At 41.2% G+C, this 20,197-nt stretch overlaps 1 protein-coding gene across 2 annotated transcripts; it reads right to left on the bottom strand.

The window, feature by feature from the left end:
• Positions 1-806: 806 nt before the first annotated feature.
• il17rb (interleukin 17 receptor B) lies at positions 807-19,052 on the bottom strand. 2 transcript variants are annotated; one of them, XM_014134958.2, is made up of 9 exons: positions 18,667-19,046; positions 18,562-18,589; positions 18,141-18,269; positions 17,935-18,041; positions 17,653-17,773; positions 4,050-4,067; positions 3,918-3,965; positions 1,860-1,964; positions 807-1,766 (listed from the first exon to the last, which is right to left on the bottom strand). In XM_014134958.2, the coding sequence occupies exons 1-9, from the start codon at positions 18,727-18,729 to the stop codon at positions 1,090-1,092; spliced, it is 1,296 nt and encodes a 431-aa protein (XP_013990433.2). In that variant the 5' UTR covers positions 18,730-19,046; the 3' UTR covers positions 807-1,089. The 2 variants fall into 2 exon arrangements, with proteins under 2 accessions (XP_013990433.2, XP_013990434.2); XM_014134959.2 differs by lacking the exon at positions 4,050-4,067 and having other exon boundaries at positions 18,667-19,052.
• Between the last annotated feature and the right edge of the window lie 1,145 nt (positions 19,053-20,197).

Raw genomic sequence — 20,197 nt, 5'->3', positions numbered from 1 at the left:
ACATTTTAGTCATTTAGCAGACGCTCTTATCCAGTAGTGAATGCATACATTTCTTGTACTGGCCCCCGGTGGGAATCAAACCCACAACCCTGGCGTTGCACACACCATGCTGGCGTTGCAAACACCATGCTCTACCAACTGAGCCACAGGGAAGGCTCATTTTGTAGAGCTTCAAATTGTGGAGTCAGCATTCTGTAAGGACAGACGCTGGGAGACGTGAAGCAAGTACAGAGAGTGAACATTTAATGAATAAACAGACAGGAACCAAAACACGAACAGTGTCTGTAAAAGGGACACATAACGACATTAATGCTGACTTGGGAAAGAAACTGAGACAGTGACAGATATAGGGGAGGTAATTAATAACGTGATGGAGTCCAGGTGAGTCCGATGAAGCGCTGATGCGCGTAATGATGGTGACAGGTGTGATAAGCAGCCTGGCGACATCGAGCGCCAGAAGCAGACGTGATTTCAATTGACTGATTTCCTCATATGAACTGTAACTTAGTAAAATCTTTGAAATTGCTGCATGTTGCATTTATATTTTTGTTCAGTAGAAATCAGGGGAAAAGTAATTCCGTAGTAAACAATTATAGACACATATTTATAAGCATGTGAAATCCATATGTTGTTTTTGAGTAAGATGAAGTGAAAAATATCACAAACCATGATAACCATGGTCTTTGATCTGATTTTCCAGTTAATTCAGTGTGTGAAAATGCGCATCTTATACAAAATATGGTACTACAAAGCTTTATAAAGAAAAAATAGTGTAATATTGTATACTCATTAAAGTTAGTCTATAATTAGATTAAAGTATTTATTTACATAAACAAAACATTCAATAAGTGTATAAAAAATGTCAACGCCATAGAATACTTGTTTCATTTCCAAAACAGAAACATTTGATGAAAGATAACATATTAAACTATTTAAAAAGTAATCTTAAAGCTAAGTGAGAAAAGTTAGCATGCCCTCATTTTTGCAGTCCCATTGTTCTATAAGTGGTCAAAGAGAGTTTTTACTTAGATTATTTTCATATTACTATTTAAGCTCTGGGTTTGTCATCACACCAGGATCATCAGGTTCTTACAGTCTAGCTATCAATTTGGTCAAAGAAGCTCCCTCCCCTGCACCTCCTGGCTGAGAGCATTGCCATGCCTCTAACTGCTGCACAGCCTCCTTCAGCTTCCCTGTCGCCTTCTCCCCATAGGCCAACCCTGATCTGAACATTAACCCTGGTCTTCTGGAGCCCTGCTGATGCAAGTGTCTACAGAGTTTCTCCAAGTCCCTGTTCAGACTAAATTCCCTACAGGATGTCAATTCCACAGGTAGGCCGCTCCTCTCCGGGGCCTTGCCTAGGTGCACCAACCAGAACTTGGCCAGCTCGTTGGGGCTTTGAGCGTGGCTTGCCACCATATTGAGCACCAGAGGAAACAGGTCATGAGCCGCGGCTGGTACTGTGTGTTCCCCTGGGCCAGTGTGGCAGTGGTTGGGCTGCGGGCTTACAACCATCACCCTGGCTACGGATTTTGCTTGATCTGCTAGCCAGCGCATCGGGCCCTGCTCTGCCAGCCTGCCATGCTGCCACATGTCGATAGCCACCTGGCAGCCACCATGCCACTGGAGGAACTCAGCAAAAGCTAGCACAGCTCTCTGGAAGACAGGGTTTTCTGCAGGGTACACCACCAGCACCGACACAGTGACCTCAGTTGCCTTCGGCAGCTCAGTGAAGTGGGAATTTGAGTGCATTCCATACATTTGATCTGGAAAGGAAATGAGAGAGGAGATTGTTACTTCAAAACAAAGAGTTTGTTCAATGTTAATTCCTGAATTTAAAGAGATCCTGTTTAGCTTACACAGAGTGAGAGAGCAGGCCACCAGTGCCACGAGCCCAGCTAAGCATCCAAGATAGACTACTAGAAGGCTTGCTGGTTTCCCCTCATCATCATTACGGGTGGTAACTGTAATGCAAAAAACTCCAGAAGATTACATTTTACCCCAGGAGACCCATTATGGGTGGTTACTGTAATAAGACTACATTTTACCCCAGGAGACCCATTACGGGTGGTAACTGTAATAACCCTACATTTTACCCCAGGAGACCCATTACGGGTGGTAACTGTAATAACCCTACATTTTACCCCAGGAGGCCCATTACGGGTGGTAACTGTAATAAGACTACATTTTACCCCAGGAGACCCATTACGGGTGGTAACTGTAATAACCCTACATTTTACCCCAGGAGACCCATTACGGGTGGTAACTGTAATAAGACTACATTTTACCCCAGGAGACCCTTTATGGGTGGTAACTGTAATAACCCTACATTTTACCCCAGGAGACCCATTACGGGTGGTAACTGTAATAACACTACATTTTACCCCAGGAGACCCATTGTGGGTGGTAACTGTAATAACCCTACATTTTACCCCAGGAGACCCATTATGGGTGGTAACTGTAATAAGATAACATTTTACCCCAGGAGACCCATTACGGGTGGTACCTGTAAATGACACGGTAGCTTTATTCACGTCAGAGGAATTTAGCGAGATCAAAGGATTTTCAGTGGGGCTCTATATGCCATATGATATGTAGGTACTGTATGTTCACTTCAGGGGATCTTAGCATTAATGTGGCTATGTTCATGTCAGGGGAACGGAGCCAGGAGTGAACTTCAATAACTCTACATGATTCATGAGACACTGCTATGTTCACATCAGGAGAACTGAGTAGTGAAAGTGTATGTCTTATTGTCAAGTTGTGTATGGTTCACACTGCAGCTCTTTGCCCAAACTTGAAAAAGGCCTTTAAGGACTGAAGGACGCAAGGGACAACTCAATTTTCTTCTGACTTCTTTTATTTATTTAGTCAGTTAGTTAATTAGTTAGTTAGGTTGAAAACCTTTAAAGGCAAAACACAAAAAGAAATATACATTACTTCAAGTAAGGTCATTTCAAATTAAATATATAATCTCAATGTAGTCATATTATCTAAATTATACTATATACTAAATTAGACAATTGGTCTCAAATCGCAACACAAATAAACACCTAACTGGCAACAATTTTACACAACAATATCCATGTGCCTACCGGTTGAGTCTCCAGAATCCTAAATAGGCTGAATGTGTATGAATGAGAGTCTCCTCTTCCATGAAGGACTTCCAGTGAAATGTTTTTTCACCAAACATTTCACCACCTGCTATAACAAAGGTGCATGTTCCCCAGGGAAACACAAGCTAATGATGGGTTCCACAATGCATACACTCTTTCACCCCCTGCTGGTGTTTTATCTTTGAAATCAATTGAAAATGTGAATGCCTTGAATATGAATACCTGTCTTTTGACGCAACACATTTTACATTTACTTAGTTCCGTCCTTGAGCTGTTCTTGACTATTAATGTACTGTACTATGTCATGTTTTATGTTTTGTGTGGACCCCAGGAAGAGTGGCTACTGCTTTAACAGCAGCTAATGGATATCCTAATAAAATACTAAAAGCTAATCAATCTCATGGACAGAATCTCCCTATTTATCTACTTGGAGAGGTATATTAAAAGGGAACACAGTTCATGTCAAATACATTATGATAAATCATAGAAATTGTGGTTGTATAGACATAGCCATTTTGCAAATACATTTGTCACAAAGTGTTACAGAAACCCAGGCCTAAAGCTGCAAAGAGCAAGCAGAGGCAGTAGCAAGGAAAAGCTTCCAAGGTAGGCCTGGGAGGAACCTGACTGTCTGGCAGGGAAGACATTCAGAATGACAATCTAAGCAAGGCAGTTGGTCCAGGGCAGACCTTCAAAGCTTGTCCAACTAGGCATATTGTTGCCATCACAGAGTGATGGGAGGCACCAGCATGTCAAATAGATCACAGATGTTCAGACACTCAAAAGACTTAAAGATCTTACCAGAGTTGGGCATCACAGTGGGGTTTGAAGTAGGCCTTCTCAACTCAGCTTAAAATAAAAATAAACAAATACCACCTATCAAATACATACTGCACTTCAAATCAGATATGTCAAATGATTCAGATTGCTCACCTGTGTGGTCATTTGTCGCTGGCAAAAAATAGAATGGAAATGGTTAAACAAAGCCCAGCCACTTTAATAAACAAATATAGAAATTATTGAACATGAGGTGCTAGCTATAAAGAAAAACATCTCAGCACCATGATCTCAGGTATACACTGGCGTGGCACAAACAGCCACAGCCCCTGCAATGGGGACCCCCAACCTCCCCCCATTTTTCGGGGGGGGGTGATTGGGGTTCCCCCTGAGGTCGGTACATAGATAGCATATGCACACGTCATAAGCCATGTACACACTGGCAGAAGAGGCAATTAGGCAGAAGAGGCAATTGCCTCAGGCCTCACATCATCAAGGGGCCTCATGATCTGGGCATAAAAAAAACTAATCTCCGCTTGAGGCCCCCCCCATGCTCCACTCTGTTTTTGTGTGTTTGTTGTCAATCCACCGCATCCGTCGTCACTAGTTACCACAGCCACAAAATCATAATTATGGCTAAACCCTGCCTATTTTTACAATTGATCTACTTAAAATCTGATTTTAAGCCTAACCCTGACCTTAACCCTAACCTTAACCAGACTGCTAACCTTATGCCTAACCCTAACCAAAAATACCAAAAAGCTAATTTTTGTTTTCATTCGTTTTTTTGACATAACCAATTTTGACTTTGTGGCTGTGTTAACTAGTGACAAAGGTGGAAGGTGGCAGAGCTACAGCAGTGTTTATCAGACATCCCCAAAATCGATGTTCTCACGAAAAAGTCTGTAGCGTCCGAACGGTTTCTGCTACACACTAATATGACCTCCCTACAGAAAGATTAGACTCATGATGTCACGTCCTGACCAGTATAGGGGTTATTTGTATTTGTAGGTTGGTCAGGACGTGGCAGAGGTTATTTGTTTTATGTGGTTCGGGGGTTATGTGTATTGTAGAGGGGTGTTTTATTTATGTATTACGGGGTTCTGGTGTATGTTCTGGGTTTTGTATTCTAGGTTGGTTTTCTAGTTTGTTTATTTCTGTGTGGTCTGTGTGGCTCCCGATCAGGACCAGCTGTACGTCGTTGTTCCTGATTGGGAGTCATATATTAGTTGCGTGTTTTTACCTGGGGATTGGTGGGTAGTTGTATTTCGCACTGCTAGTGATTATTGTAGCCTGTGAAACTGTCACCTGTCGTTCTTTGTTTATTGTTTTGTTTCGTGTCATCTTTATTCATTAAATATAATGATGAACATGCAACCCGCTGCGCCTTGGTCCTCTCTACATAACAACAGCCGTTACACATGAACACGTTGGTATTCTCTATTTTGCTCCACGACTCCCACAAGTTTCACGGGACTCGTCTGAAGGTAACCTGGTACCGGCTGAAAAATGTATTGAAGTGAATAGGGCATTTCCACATAAAAGGTATACGGGTAATTCCATTATAAAAATGATGTATTTATTTTTCTTATACAGTGCATTCGGAAAGAATTCAGACCCCTTCCATTTTTACACATTTTGTTACGTGACAGCCTTATTCTAAAATTGATTAAATATTTTTTCCCCCTCATCAATCTACACACAATACCCCATAATGACGAAGCAGGTTTATTTATTTTTGCAAATATATTATAAATAAAAAACAGAAATACCTTAAATAAGTATTCAGACACTTTGCTATGACACTCGAAATTGAGCTCAGGTGCATCCTGTTTCCATCAATCATCCTTGAGATGTTTCTACAACTTGATTGGAGACCACCTGTGGTAAATTCAATTGACTGGACATGGAAAGGCACACACCTGTCTATATAGGGTCCCACAGTTGACAGTGCATGTCAGAGCAAAAACCAAGCCATGAGGTCGAAGGAATTGTCCGTAGAGTTCCGAGACAAGATTGTCCTTTCTTAAATGGAAGAAGTTTGGAACCACAAAGACTCTTCCTGGAGTTGACCGCCCGGCCAAACTGAGCAATCGGGGGAGAAGGGCCTTGGTCAGGGAGGTGACCAAGAACCCAATGGTCACTCTGACAGAGCTCCAGAGTTCCTCTGTGGAAATGGGAGAACCTTCCAGAAGGACAACCATCTCTGCAGCACTACACCAATAAGGCCTTTATGGTCGAGTTGCCAGACGGAAGCCACTCCTCAATAAAAGGGACGTGACATCCCGCTTTGAGTTTGCCAAAAGGCACCTAAAGGACTCTCAGACCATGAGAAACAAGATTTTCTGGTCTGATGAAACCAAGATTAAACTCTTTGGCCTGAATGCCAAACTTCACGTCTGGAGGAAACCTGGCACCATCCCTACGGTGAAACATGGTGGTGGCAGCATCATGATGTGGGGATGTTTTTCAGCAGCAGGGAGTGGGAGACTAGTCAGGATCGAGGGAAAGATGAACGGAGCAAAGTACAGAGAGATCCTTGATGAATACCTGCTCCAGTGCGGTCTGGGCATCAGACTAGGGCAAAGGTTCACCTTCCAACAGGACAATGACCCTAAGCACTGTGGTGGAAATGTAATATTCATTACATACTATACTGTTTAATTAGACCTACTATGCTGTTTTTACTTAGAGATTATATGTTAGTATTTTGCTGGTACAGGCTTGTCTTGTGTGACTTAGTCATAAGTCTGGGCATACAGATAAGAGCCGTGCGACTGCAGTATGTGACATCCTGTTTCACAATATACAGGAACTTAGATGTTCGGAAACATGCAGGAAGGAACAGACAATGGTGGGAACGTCAGCTATCTTAATCTGAACAGACAAGCTAAATCGTTTTTTACACATGTTCCGTCCCTGTTTCCACCCATCTGCTAAACTGTCACATAGACAAAATAGTTTGTACTTTTTCTATAAGAGTGGAGAGACAACTCCGTTCGTGGAACTTTCAACTCTGACTATTCTTACTGATGGTTGGTTGCTTCATTTTTGCAAATCTTATACAATTTTTGTTTGAAAAAATCTGCAGTCTCTCTTCCATTTGATTAGAATTTCTACAATAGCACACAGCCAAGACAATGCAGGAGTGGCTTCCAGACAAGTCTCTGAATGTCCTTGAGTTGCCCAGCCTGAGCCCGGACTTGAACATCTCTGGAGAGACCTGAAAATTGCTGTACAGCGACGCTCCCCATCCAACGTGACAGAGATTGAGAGGATCTGCAGAGAAGAATGGGAGAAACTCCCCAAATACAGGTGTGCCAAGCTTGTAGCGTCATAATCAAGAAGACTCAAGGCTGCAATTGCTGACAAAGGTGCTTCAAATAATTACTGAGTAAAGGGTCTGAATACTTATGTAAATGTGATATTTTCTAAAAACCTGTTTTTGCTTTGTCATTAGCGGCAGGGTATTGTGTGTAGATTGATGGGGAGGGGGACTATTTAATACATTTTAGAATAAGGCTGTAATGTAACAAAATTAGGAAAAAGTCAAGGGGTCTGATTTTAAGGCATTATTTGAGCTTAAAATGTACATTGAGGGGATTCTGATAAGGGAAAAGATTTGTTTTGGGAATTTTCTAAATACTTTCAATGTTTTTCATTTCCATGTCGGCTCTATGTCTGGAAACACTCTTGTCTGGAGCAAAGGATCCAAATTTCAAACTCTCCCCAAAAGTTTTTAAAATAAAAAAACTGCCAATATTAACTGAAAAAGTATATTATGTAGTTTCTTGCAATAGCCCTCTGTGACAGTAAAGAATATGTATCTCAAAACTGTGATTTCTAAAAGATGTCCCGAGCACTGGCGAACCGTCTTTCAGGCAGGTGGGGCTCCCCACCTGTTCAGCTTTTTGCTGTTGCCTGTTTTGAAAACAATGTAAAAATAATAATAATAATTGAGTTAATAAAGCCGCCTACAAACAAGGTCTCTTTTTTGCTTTCTTGAGTAAGGCAGCTCCAAAATGCAAGTGTTTCAGCCTAGCTCCGTGCATTCTGTGGTGGTGGGGCAGCTAGTGGAAAATACGGAGCGTAGGGGTTGGTAATGTTCTCTAGTTGTGCTGTGATTGGCTCAGTGTTCTGGCACTCATGAGGACACTACGTCACCGCAAAAACTATGGAGAGAGCTCGAAAATTCAAGCCCCTTGGGTACTGCCATAGAGTTACATTAGAAGTGCCCATCCAAGAAAGCTCAAGGTCATTGGCCACAGATAACATGCCATCAAATCACGTTATATCTACCATAGCTTTGATTGGACTGATCATGTCAACATCATACTTACAAAATCTTATCTAGCAAGCTAGACAAGCAGTCATCATCATGAATAAAGTCAACAATCTACTGGCAAATCCTTTTCAATCTTTGTCATATGAAGAGAAATTATAGATAAAACGTATAGGTGCTCATCGGCTATTGGACATAAAGTAAATGAGGCTGAATGAACTGTTTTGCTGCCAGACAAGGCTCCGCTGATAGCCAGGTGTTGGGACAGCTTTATGTAGGCCCTAACAGTCTGTGGGCACCGATTGTCACCGTTATAGGGCAATTCATGTATTGTTTAGTGTTCCAAATCAAATCAAATCAAATTTTATTGGTCACATACAAATGGTTATCAGATGTTAAGGCGAGTGTAGCGGAAAACTTGTGCTTCTAGTTCTGACAGTGCAGTAATAACTAACAAGTAATCTAACAATTCCCCAACAACTACCTAATACACACAAATATAAAGGGGTGAATGAGAATATGTACATATAAGTACAGTGAGGGAAAAAATTATTTGATCCCCTGCTGATTTTGTACGTTTGCCCACTGACAAAGAAATGATCAGTCTATAATTTTAATGGTAGGTTTATTTGAACAGTGAGAGACAGAATAACAACAAAAAAATCCAGAAAAACGCATGTCAAAAATGTTATAAATTGATTTACATTTTAATGAGGGAAATAAGTATTTGACCCCCTCTCAATCAGAAAGATGTCTGGCTCCCAGGTGTCTTTTATACAGGTAACGAGCTGAGATTAGGAGCACACTCTTAAAGGGAGTGCTCCTAATCTCAGTTTGTTACCTGTATAAAAGACACCTGTCCACAGAAGCAATCAATCAGATTCCAAACTCTCCACCATGGCCAAGACCAAAGAGCTCTCCAAGGATGTCAGGAACAAGATTGTAGACCTACACAAGACCATCGCTAAGCAGCTTGGTGAGAAGGTGACAACAGTTGGTGTGATTATTCGCAAATGGAAGAAACACAAAAGAACTGTCAATCTCCCTCGGCCTGGGGCTCCATACAAGATCTCACCTCATGGAGTTGCAATGATCATGAGAACGGTGAGGAATCAGCCCAGAACTACACGGGAGAATCTTGTCAATGATCTCAAGGCAGCTGGGACCATAGTCACCAAGAAAACATTTGGTAACACACTACGCCGTGAAGGACTGAAATCCTGCAGCGCCCGCAAGGTCCCCCTGCTCAAGAAAGCACATATACATGCCCGTCTGAAGTTTGCCATTGAACATCTGAATGATTCAGAGGACAACTCGGTGAAAGTGTTGTGGTCAGATGAGACCAAAATGGAGCTCTTTGGCATCAACTCAACTCGCCGTGTTTGGAGGAGGAGGAATGCTGCCTATGTCCCCAAGAACACCATCCCCACCGTCAAACATGGAGGTGGAAACATTATGCTAAGGGGGTGTTTTTCTGCTAAGGGGGCAGGACAACTTCACCGCATCAAAGGGACGATGGACGGGGCCATGTACCGTCAAATCTTGGGTGAGAACCTCCTTCCCTCAGCCAGGGCATTGAAGATGGGTCGTGGATGGGTATTCCAGCATAACAATGACCCAAAACACATGGCCAAGGCAACAAAGGAGTGGCTCAAGAAGAAGCACATTAAGGTCCTGGAGTGGCCTAGCCAGTCTACAGACCTTAATCCCATAGAAAATCTGTGGAGGGAGCTGAAGGTTCGAGTTGCCAAACGTCAGCCTCAAAACCTTAATGACTTGGAGAAGATCTGCAAAGAGGAGTGGGACAAAATCCCTCATGAGATGTGTGCAAACCTGGTGGCCAACTACAAGGAACGTCTGACCTCTGTGATTGCCAACAAGGGTTTTGCCACCAAGTACTAAGTCATGTTTTGCAGAGGGGTCAAATACTTATTTCCCTCATTAAAATGCAAATAAATTTTTACATTTTTGATAGGCTAATTGACATCATTTGAGTCAATTGTAGATGTAGCTGTGGATGTATTTCAAGGCCTACCTTCAAACTCAGTGCCTCTTTGCTTGACATCATGGGAAAATCAAAAGAAATCAGCAAAGACCTCAGAAAAAAAATTGTAGACCTCAACAAGTCTGGTTCATCCTTGGGAGCAATTTCCAAATGCCTGAAGGTACCACGTTCATCTGTACAAACAATAATATGCAAGTATAAACACCATGGGACCATGCAGCTGTCATACCGCTCAGGAAGGAGACGCGTTCTGTCTCCTAGAGATTAACGTACTTTGGTGCGAAAAGTGCAAATCAATCCCACAACAACAGCAAAGGACCTTGTGAAGATGCTGGAGGAAACAGGTACAAAAGTATCTATATCCACAGTAAAACGAGTCCTATATCGACATAACCTGAAAGGGCGCTCAACAAGGAAGAAGCCACTGCTCCATAACCACCATAAAAAAGCCAGACTACGGTTTGCAACTGCACATGGGGACAAAGATTATTATTTTTGGAGAAATGTTCTCTGGTCTGATGAAACAAAAATAGAACTGTTTGGCCATAATGACCATTGTTATGTTTGGAGGAAAAAGGAGGATGCTTGCAAGCCGAAGAACACCATCCCAACCGTGATGCACGGGGTGGCAGCATCATGTTGTGGGGGTGCTTTGCTACAGGAGGGACTGGTGCTCTTCATAAAATAGATGGCATCAAGAGGATGGAAAATTAGGTGGATATACTGAAGCAACATCTCAAGACATCAGTCAGGAAGTTAAAGCTTGGTCGCAAATGCGTCTTCCAAATGGACAATGACCCCAAGCATACTTCCAAAGTTGTGGCAAAATGGCTTAAGGACAACAAAGTCAAGGTATTGGAGTGGTCATCACAAAGCCCTGACCTCAATCCTATAGAAAATTTGTGGGCAGAACTAAAAAAGCGTGTGTGAGCAAGGATGCCTACAAACCTGACTCAGTTACACCAGCTCTGTCAGGAGGAAGGGGCCAAAATTCACCCAACTTATTGTGGGGAGCTTGTGGAAGGCTACCCGAAACGTTTAACCCAAGTTAACCAATTGAAAGACAATGCTACCAAATACTAATTGAGTGTATGTAAACTTCTGAACCCACTGGGAATGTGATGAAAGAAATAAAAGCTGAAATAAATCATTCTCTCTACCATTATTCTGACATTTCACATTTTTAAAATTAAGTGGTGATCCTAACTGACCTAAGACAGGGAATTTTTACTCTGATCAAATGTCAGGAATCGTGAAAAACTGAGTTTAAATGTATTTGGCTAAGGTGTATGTAAACTTCCGACTTCAACTGTAGGTATTATTTTTGAACAGATGGGAAAGAGCAGTGTGCAGTGTGATGGCGATTGTGTCATCTGTATGCGGTATGCAAACTGAAGTGGGTCTATGGTTGCCGGTATGGTGGAGGTGATATGATCCTTGACTAGCCTCTCAAAGCACTTCATGATGACAGAAGTGAGTGCTACGGGACAGTAGTCATTTAGTTCAGTTATCTTTGCCTTCTTGGGTACAGGAACAATGGTAGCCATCTTGAAGCATGTGGGGACAATAGACTGGGATAGGGAGCGATTAAATATGTCCGTAAACACACCAGCAAGCTGTTCTGAGGATGCGGCTAGACAGTGGCACTGTATTGTCCTTAAAGCGGGCAAAGAAGGTGTTTAATTTGTTTGGAAGTGTGACGTCAGTGTCCGTGACGTGGCTGTTTTTATTTTTGTAGTCCGTGATTTCCTGTAGACCCTGCCACATACTTCTCGTGTCTGAGCCGTTGAATTACAACTCCACCAAGTCCCTGTACAGGCATTTTGCTTGTTTGATTGCCTTGCGGAGGGAATAACTACACTGTTTATATTCAGCCATATTTCCAGACCTCTTTCCATGGTTAAATGCGGTGGATCGCGCTTTCAGTTTTGCGCAAATTCCACCATCCAACCACGGTTTCTGGTTAGGGTAGGTTTTAATAGTCACAGTGGGTACAACATCTCCAATGCACTTCTTTATAAACTCACACACAGAGTCAGCGTATAGGTCGATGTTGTTCTCTGAGGCTGACCGGAACATATACCAGTCCGTGTGATCAAAACAATCTGAAGCGTGGTTTCCGATTGGTCAGACCAGCATTGAATGGTTCTCGTCACTGGTACATCCTGTTTGAGTTTCTGCCTATAAGACGGTACGAGTAAGATTGCATCGTGGTCGGATTTGCCGAAGGGTGGGTTGGGGAGGGCTTTGTATGCATCGCGGAAGTTAGAGTAGCAGTTGTCGAGAGTATTACCCCTGCGCATGGTGCAATCAATATGCTGATAGAATTTAGGTAGCCTTGTTCTCAAATTTGCTTTGTTAAAATCCCTAGCTACAATAAATGTAGCCTCCGTATATATTTTTTCCAGTTTACACAGTGAAGTTCCAAGAGGGCCGTCTTGGTGTCTGCTTGAGGGGGAATGTACACAGCTATGACTATAACTAACGAGAATTCTCTTGGTAGGTAAAATGGCTGGCATTTGATTGGAAGGAATTCTAGGTCGGGTGAGCAGAAGGACTTGAGTTCCAGTATGTTGTTATGATTACACCATGAGTCATTAATAATGAAGCATACACCCCCGCCCTTCCTCTTCCCAGAGAGAGTGTGTGTCCAGTGTGTATCTCTGTTGGCGCGATGCATGGAGAAGCCCAGTGCCTGAACCAATTCCGACAACATATCCTGAGAGAGCTATGTTTCCGTGAAACAGAAAATGTTACAATCTCTGATGTCTCTCTGGAAGGCAACCCTTGCTCAAATGTTGTCTACCTTGTTGTCAAGAGACTGGACATTGGCGAGTAGTATACTCGGGAGCGGTGAGCAATGTGCACATCTATGGAGCCTGTCACGTCCTGACCATAGAGAGCTCGTATGTTTCTATAGTAGAGTAGGTCAGGGCGTGACTGGAGGGTTTTGTCTAGTTTATTTATTTCTATGTTTGGTTCTAGTTTCTTTTTTCTATGTTGTGGTTTTTGTCTAGTTTAAATTTTCTATGTTGTGTTCTAGGTTCTTTTTTCTATGTTGGGTTTTTTGTCTAGTTTACATTTTCTATGTTGTGTTCTAGGTTCTTTTTTCTAGGTTGGGATTTTCGTATGATTCCCAATTAGAGGCAGCTGGTCATCGTTGTCTCTAATTAGGGATCATATTTAAGTTGTTGTTTTTCCGACTAGTGTTTGTGGGAGATTATTTTGAGTTTATGCATGTAGCACCGCTTCGTCACGGTTTGTTGTTTTTAGTTTATTGTCTGTCTTGCATAGTTTCACATAGAAATAAAGATGTGGAACGATACGCACACTGCGCCTTGGTCTCTTTCATACGACAGCTGTGACAGAGCCTGACCAGAAGGCTGCTTGTTTCGGGTCGGCTACTGGGATTTGATCCATTGTCCTGGGTGGTGGTCTGAACATGGGAAGTTGTATTCCTGGTCGTAATGTTGGTATGTTGACATTGCTCTTATATCCAATAGTTCTTCCCAGCTGTATGTAATACGATTTAAGATATCCTGGGGTAACAACGTAAGAAATAATACATAAAAAAAACGAAATGCTGCATAGGTTTCCTAAGAACTCGAAGTGAGGCAACCATCTCTGTCGGCACCATTTTGACCAGCCCTTATATCAGCCCTTATATCAGCCAGCCCTTATATTGTGTTGTGTAGTGGCTTTGCTGGCATGCATCTAAAACAAACAATGAGACAGACTATAGGGAGGAGGTCAGAGACCTGGCCATGTGGTGCCAGGACAACAACCTCTCCCTCAGCGTGATCAAGACAAAGGAGATGATTGTGGACTACAGGAAAAGGAGGACTGAGCACGCCCCCATTCTCATCGACGGGGCTGTAGTGGAGCAGGTTGGGAGCTTCAAGTTCCTTGGTGTCCACATCACAAACAAACTATCATGGTCCAAACACACCAAGGCAGTCGTGAAGAGGGCACGACAAAGCCTATTCCCCCTCAGGAGACTAAAAAGATTTGGCATGGGTCCTCAGACCCTCAAAGTTCTACAGCTGCACCACCGAGAGCATCCTGACTGGTTGCATCATTGTCTGGTATGGCAACTGCTCGGCCTCCGACCACAAGGCACTATAGAGGGTAGTGTGTACGACCCAGTACATCACTGGGGCGAAGCTTCCTGCTGTCCAGGACCTCTATACTAGGCAGTGTCAGAGGAAGGCCCTAAAAATAGGGCCAAAGACTCCAGCCACCCTAGTCATAGACTGTTCTCTCTACTACCGCACGACAAGTGGTACCAGAGCACCAAGTCTAGATCCAAAAGGCTTCTTAACAGCTTCTACGCCCAAGCAATAGGACTCCTGAACAGCTAATCAAATGGCTACCCAGACTATTTGCATTGCCCCCCCCCCCCTTTACGTTGCTGCTACTCTCTTTTTTATTATCAATGAATAGACATTTTAACTCTACCTACATGTACATATTACCTCAATTACCTCGACTAACCGGTGCCCCCGCACATTGACTCTGTACCGGTACCCCCTCTATATACAGTAGGCTCACTACAGTTATTTTACTGCTGCTCTTTAATTATTTGTTACTTTTATTTTTTACTTAACACTTTTTTTTTTCTTACAACTGCATTGTTGGTTAAGGGCTTGTAAGTAAGCATTTCACTGTAAGGTTTACACCTGTTGTATTCGGCGCATGTGACAAATACGATTTGATTTGAAATTGGGGGAGTTTGCCCCACCAAGATGTAAGTGCTATAATCGCCACTGGTCCTGAGATTTGGTCAACTCTGTCAGATTTGTCTAAAATTAATCAGGAATGAGCAGGGTCCACTCATGGTCTGTAAAGTTCTTTACTTTTGATAGATTTAAACAAACACTATTGGAATCACCATGGTCACAACCATAAACTGTCAGCTTCATCAGCCTGATATATTAAGATAGAATATGCTATATTAGATTTTAGTCATAAAGCAAATGAGGAAAAACACAATTGCTACTGTGTATACCACTTGAATGAAGAAGAAAAATTGCAATTTTGTCAACTCCGTTAAACATGAACTCAATCAGATTTGTGTCTAACGTCAACTCCGTAAGATTGCTGACAGATCTGATAGAATGTTCTGTTTTTATTGTGGATTTTCAAATGAATAATTTCCCAAATATTTGTGACAAACTTTTATTTTTAGAGGCAAAAATATGTGTTTTGAGTATCTGTTGTCAACTCCGTCAGTGGTTTGTAATATCTGTCATTGATGTTATGATCGATTTTTGTTTTGTCAATATTCTGAACAAATATTTTCATGACTGTGTTGCAACATATGCTTAAACAATTGAAGTATTTGCTGGACGTAAGGGGTAATGTTCACCGGACGTGCTTGTTGCACCCTCGACAACTACTATGATTATTATTATTTGACCATGCTGGTCATTTATTAACATTTTAACATCTTGACCATGTTCTGTTATAATATCCACCCTGCACAGCCAGAAGAGGACTGGCCACCCCTCATAGCCTGGTTTCTTCCTAGGTTTTTGGCCTTTCTAGGGAGTTTTTCGTAGGGAGTTTTTCCTAGCCACCGTGCTTCTTTCACATGCATTGCTTGCTGTTTGGGGTTTTAGGCTGGGTTTCTGTACAGCACTTTGAGATATCAGCTGATGTACGAAGGGCTATATAAATACATTTTTGATTTGAAATTTGATTTGATTTATAAATGTTATTTTATGTGCCAAATATTGATAAAAATGAAATTAGCCCTGGAGCATTGAATAGGGCTACAAAACAAAAATAAGTTGTTCCTTTACATGGTGCAATAGTTAATACTTTAGTCTATCAAAATATATATATTATTTTTTATATTAAGACAAATATTTGTGAAAAATAAGTTAAGACTGTTCTGTCTTTCAAGAATCCCTGAGCTCTAAAAGAGCAACATTTTCTCTCAGCCTAATGTCAAAATGTGTAAAATAGGATGAGTTTAGCTATACAACTCTCTCTGCCCCATGGGTTGGGGGGCCTTGCTCTGACCTTGCGGGGCCCCACAAATCTGCACTACGCCACTGCAGGTATAGTCTTATATACTAGAGTATAAATTTCAGCAAGATATGCTAACTATTATTCTTTTTTATTTAACCTGTCTGGGCTAGGGGGCAGTATTTTCACGGGCGGATGAAAAACGTACCCAATATTAAACAGGTTACTACTCTGGCCCAGAAACTAGAATATGCATATTATTAGTAGATTTGGATAGAAAACTGAACTCTGAAGTTTGTAAAACTGTTTGAATGGTGTCTGAGTATAACAGAACTCATATGGCAGGCAAAAACCTGAGAAAAATCCAAGCAGGAAGTGAAGTCTGAGAATTGTAGTTCTTCTTTTGATTCTCTATCGAAGCTCCAGTGTCTGTGGGGTGACGTTGCACTTCCTAAGGCTTCCATTGGCTGTCAACAGCCTTCAGAAAGTGGTTTGAGCATTCTGTCACTGGGCAGAGTATAGGAGCTCAGTTACTGAGTGGTCTGCCTGGCAACAAAGGGATTGGATATGCTCGGTCCTGCGAGCGCGCCCCTCCTTTTTCTTCTTGAATGAATATGCTATTGTCCGGTTGGAATATTATCGCAATTTTACATTAAAAATACCATAAAGATTGATTTTAAACAGCGTTTGACATGCTTCTAAGTACGGTAATGGAACATTTTGACTTTTCGTCTCTCGTTCTGCGCTCAAGCGTTATGCCTTTGGATAAGTAATCTGTACACACGAACAAAACGGAGGTATTTGGACATAAATATGGATTATTTCGAACAAAAACAACATTTCTTGTGGAAGTAGCAGTCCTGGGAGTGCATTCTGACGAAGATCAGCAAAGGTAATACAATATTTCTAATACTAATTCTGAGTTTAGGTTGCCCAGAATATTGAAAAATGTGCTTTCTCCGTAAAGCTATTTTAAAATCTGACACAGCGGTTGCATAAAGGAGTAGTCTATCTATAACAATTATTTTAAGAATAATGTATTTTGTCAACGTTTATGATGAGTATATTTGTAAATTGATGTGCACATTCACCGGACGTTTTGGTGGGAATACATTTTCTGAATATCACGCGCCAATGTAAAATGCTGTTTTTGGATATAAATATGAACTTTATCGAACAAAACATACATGTATTGTGTAACATAATGTCCTAGTAGTGTCATCTGATGAAGGTTAGTGCTTCATTTCGCTGTGTTTTGGGTTTTATTGACATGTCCTTGCTTGGAAAATGGCTGTGTGATTATTTTTGTATATGTACTCTCTTAACATAATCTAATGTTTTGCTTTCGCTGTAAAGCCTTTTTGATATCGGACAATGTGGTTAGATTAACGAGAAGTGTATCTTTAAAATGGTGTAACGCGTCCCACCTAGCCCATAGAAGTTAACTAATATCCCTATAAAAACATATCAATTCATTTTTATTTTTTTTACGTACTTACCATACGGTACATTACATGTCGTAAACTTGGAAAATTCGCCATCTGCCGGATTCGGAAGATTGTAAGCAGTGATGACCAGATGGAGCCCTGGCTCTGCAGGTGCAAGGTAATAGAACCACAGCTGTATGAAAAAGACATTATCTCAATGAGCCTTACCTGAATAATACAAAAAGAGTTAGACATTAGCAAATATACCTTTTTTAACTATGGCAATTATCAGCAATATAGCCACTGATTGTGATTTGAAGTTTGTTGTAAAGGAAGAGGCTACAGTAGGCCCACCTGTTCAAGACCACTGAGGTCAACTTCTATGAAAGGTGGTTCATACCGACAGCGGTATGCATCATCATCTATAGTGATCCAAGTTCCTGTGAGATAGCGAATGCTTTCTGCAAAATATATGAAGTGTTGGTATTATATGCATCACTGTTATTTTTCCAAATCTATTTCTATTAACATGCAATTAATTCTGATAAGGCTTCCCCTACGGTCGATGTTGATGGCCCAACTTATATTCAGCCGAATAGCCCCAAAGTCTTCAGGCAGAACAGCAACTTTGAGTGCGAGCAGAAGAGAAGGACTGGCCTGAGGAATCTCTATCCATTCCGGTGGTATCACTTGGGGAAAAAATACCCCATCAATAAATGACAACATCCCACTCCTGACACCAATGTAGCAAACAGCAGCAGGTCTACAAAACACAAACTTGCTAACCACTGCTTTAATAGGAATAAGGTAACCCTCTTAAGGAAGATTGCAATGAGCATACCTTGGCACAGGTCATTAATATTATTTCTTTACCCTGAAAGCAGTCTGTGGATTAGTAGACTGATTTGTCACCATAATTCAAGGTAAGAAAACAAATAAATAACATTGTAATCTGAGTGAACCATCCCTGGGCTAACTCACCATCTTCTGATTCCTCACAGGTAACACTCTGTGGATAACATAATGAACAATTAAAAGGATTCATCTCCCAACTAAACAATTTTTATAGGCTAAATAAAAACTTACAATTGTGGGTGACGGCTGAGCAGTAAGTAATTTAGAGAATATAATCAACAGCAAGGTCCTCATGACTTAAAACAATTATCATATATCAATCTGTAGTTGCAAAATATCTGGTGAAAAGGTTTGCCCTATAATAAACTGTTGCGAACACCAAATCCGTCCGCCTACTGACGATCACTCTGAACCCCTTGGTTATATAGGTTGGATAGGCTACGTGCGCGTGGCACCCAGCGCGCTGGATTGTAGGTTGTCACGGTGAGACAGATCATTGTAGGACTCCTCCCACTCTGCTGCTCCCGGCGCGCACTGCAAACTAAATCCAGAGCTCCGTGGTTTGCTCTCTTTGTCTCTGCAGTGCGTGACAGAATTCAAAGATCGGTCGATGCGATCAAGAATAACGATAAGCAAACCCGTTTTTTAAAACTGTAATTTCCATGTAAAACCACATAATCTGATCGAAGTTGATTGTTTCGAAATTTGAAGCACAGTTCGAAGACCTCTACCATTTTCTGCATTGCCTACTGTGACTCCACTCCAGTTTTATATCGTGTTATTGCCTGTATTTAAAAAAAAATCATAACAGACACATTATGTTTTCATAGACAGGTGAATTTAAAAGTTAAAAAAAATATATCACAGAAAATATAGATGATGTTGCAAACATTTCTCGCTTTTTTAAAAGGTTGAAATTGTTTGATCTGAAACTGAAACTCGAGAATGAAAGCGTTGACTCCCCTTATAGCCGCCTCCAAGTATAAGTGCATAAAGTCCATATAGGCTACATGATTCTCCTAGACTAGAAATGTATGATAGGCTACTATATTTATTTACCTTTATTTCAACAGAGAAGTCATATTGAGACTAGTCTCTTGCAAATGAGTCCTGCACAATACAAAAACAAACACATCAATAGACAAGTATAAACTTGCCTAGTTAAATAAAGTAAATACAAAATAAATATACACAAAATATACACATGAAATACACATTTAAGATACAAAACACTGTCAATTAAAACAAACACATTCTTCATTATAAAAATCCTGTCCGCTGTCTGGATTACCCTAGGGCCACCAAAGCATCCAATGGAAACATCTTTTGGAGATTATTCCAAACATTGGGTGCAAGGAAGTTAAAGGCTGATTTACTTAACTCTGTAGACGCCAAAGGAGTTTCCAGAGTTAACCAACCCTGTGAATGGGTTTGATAACTTGTCATTTTAACAGTGGAGTTAGGTAAATTGGAAGCTTGTGGAGCAGGGCTTTGTAAACAAAAATAGTGTAATGATGTGATCGACATGCTAACTAGAAAGAGGCAATCTGTTTATGTAGAAAAAGGCTGCTTTAAATCTTAGCTACTTAACAAGCTCATTCGTATGTTTTTTAAATGTTAAATCATTGTCAATCCAAATACCAAGGTATTTGTATGCAGGGACTCGTTCGATTATAGAACCATCCGATGAGTGAAGATGTAATCCATATGAGACAATTTTACGAGAACTTGAAAACAACATGTATTTAGTTTTGCCCGTATT

This window comes from Salmo salar, chromosome ssa13 (genome assembly GCF_905237065.1).
Source record: "Salmo salar chromosome ssa13, Ssal_v3.1, whole genome shotgun sequence".
NCBI lineage: Eukaryota > Metazoa > Chordata > Actinopteri > Salmoniformes > Salmonidae > Salmo > Salmo salar.
The sequence above is the reverse complement of the archived record's forward strand: the minus strand, read 5'-3'. Positions and strand labels throughout refer to the sequence as shown.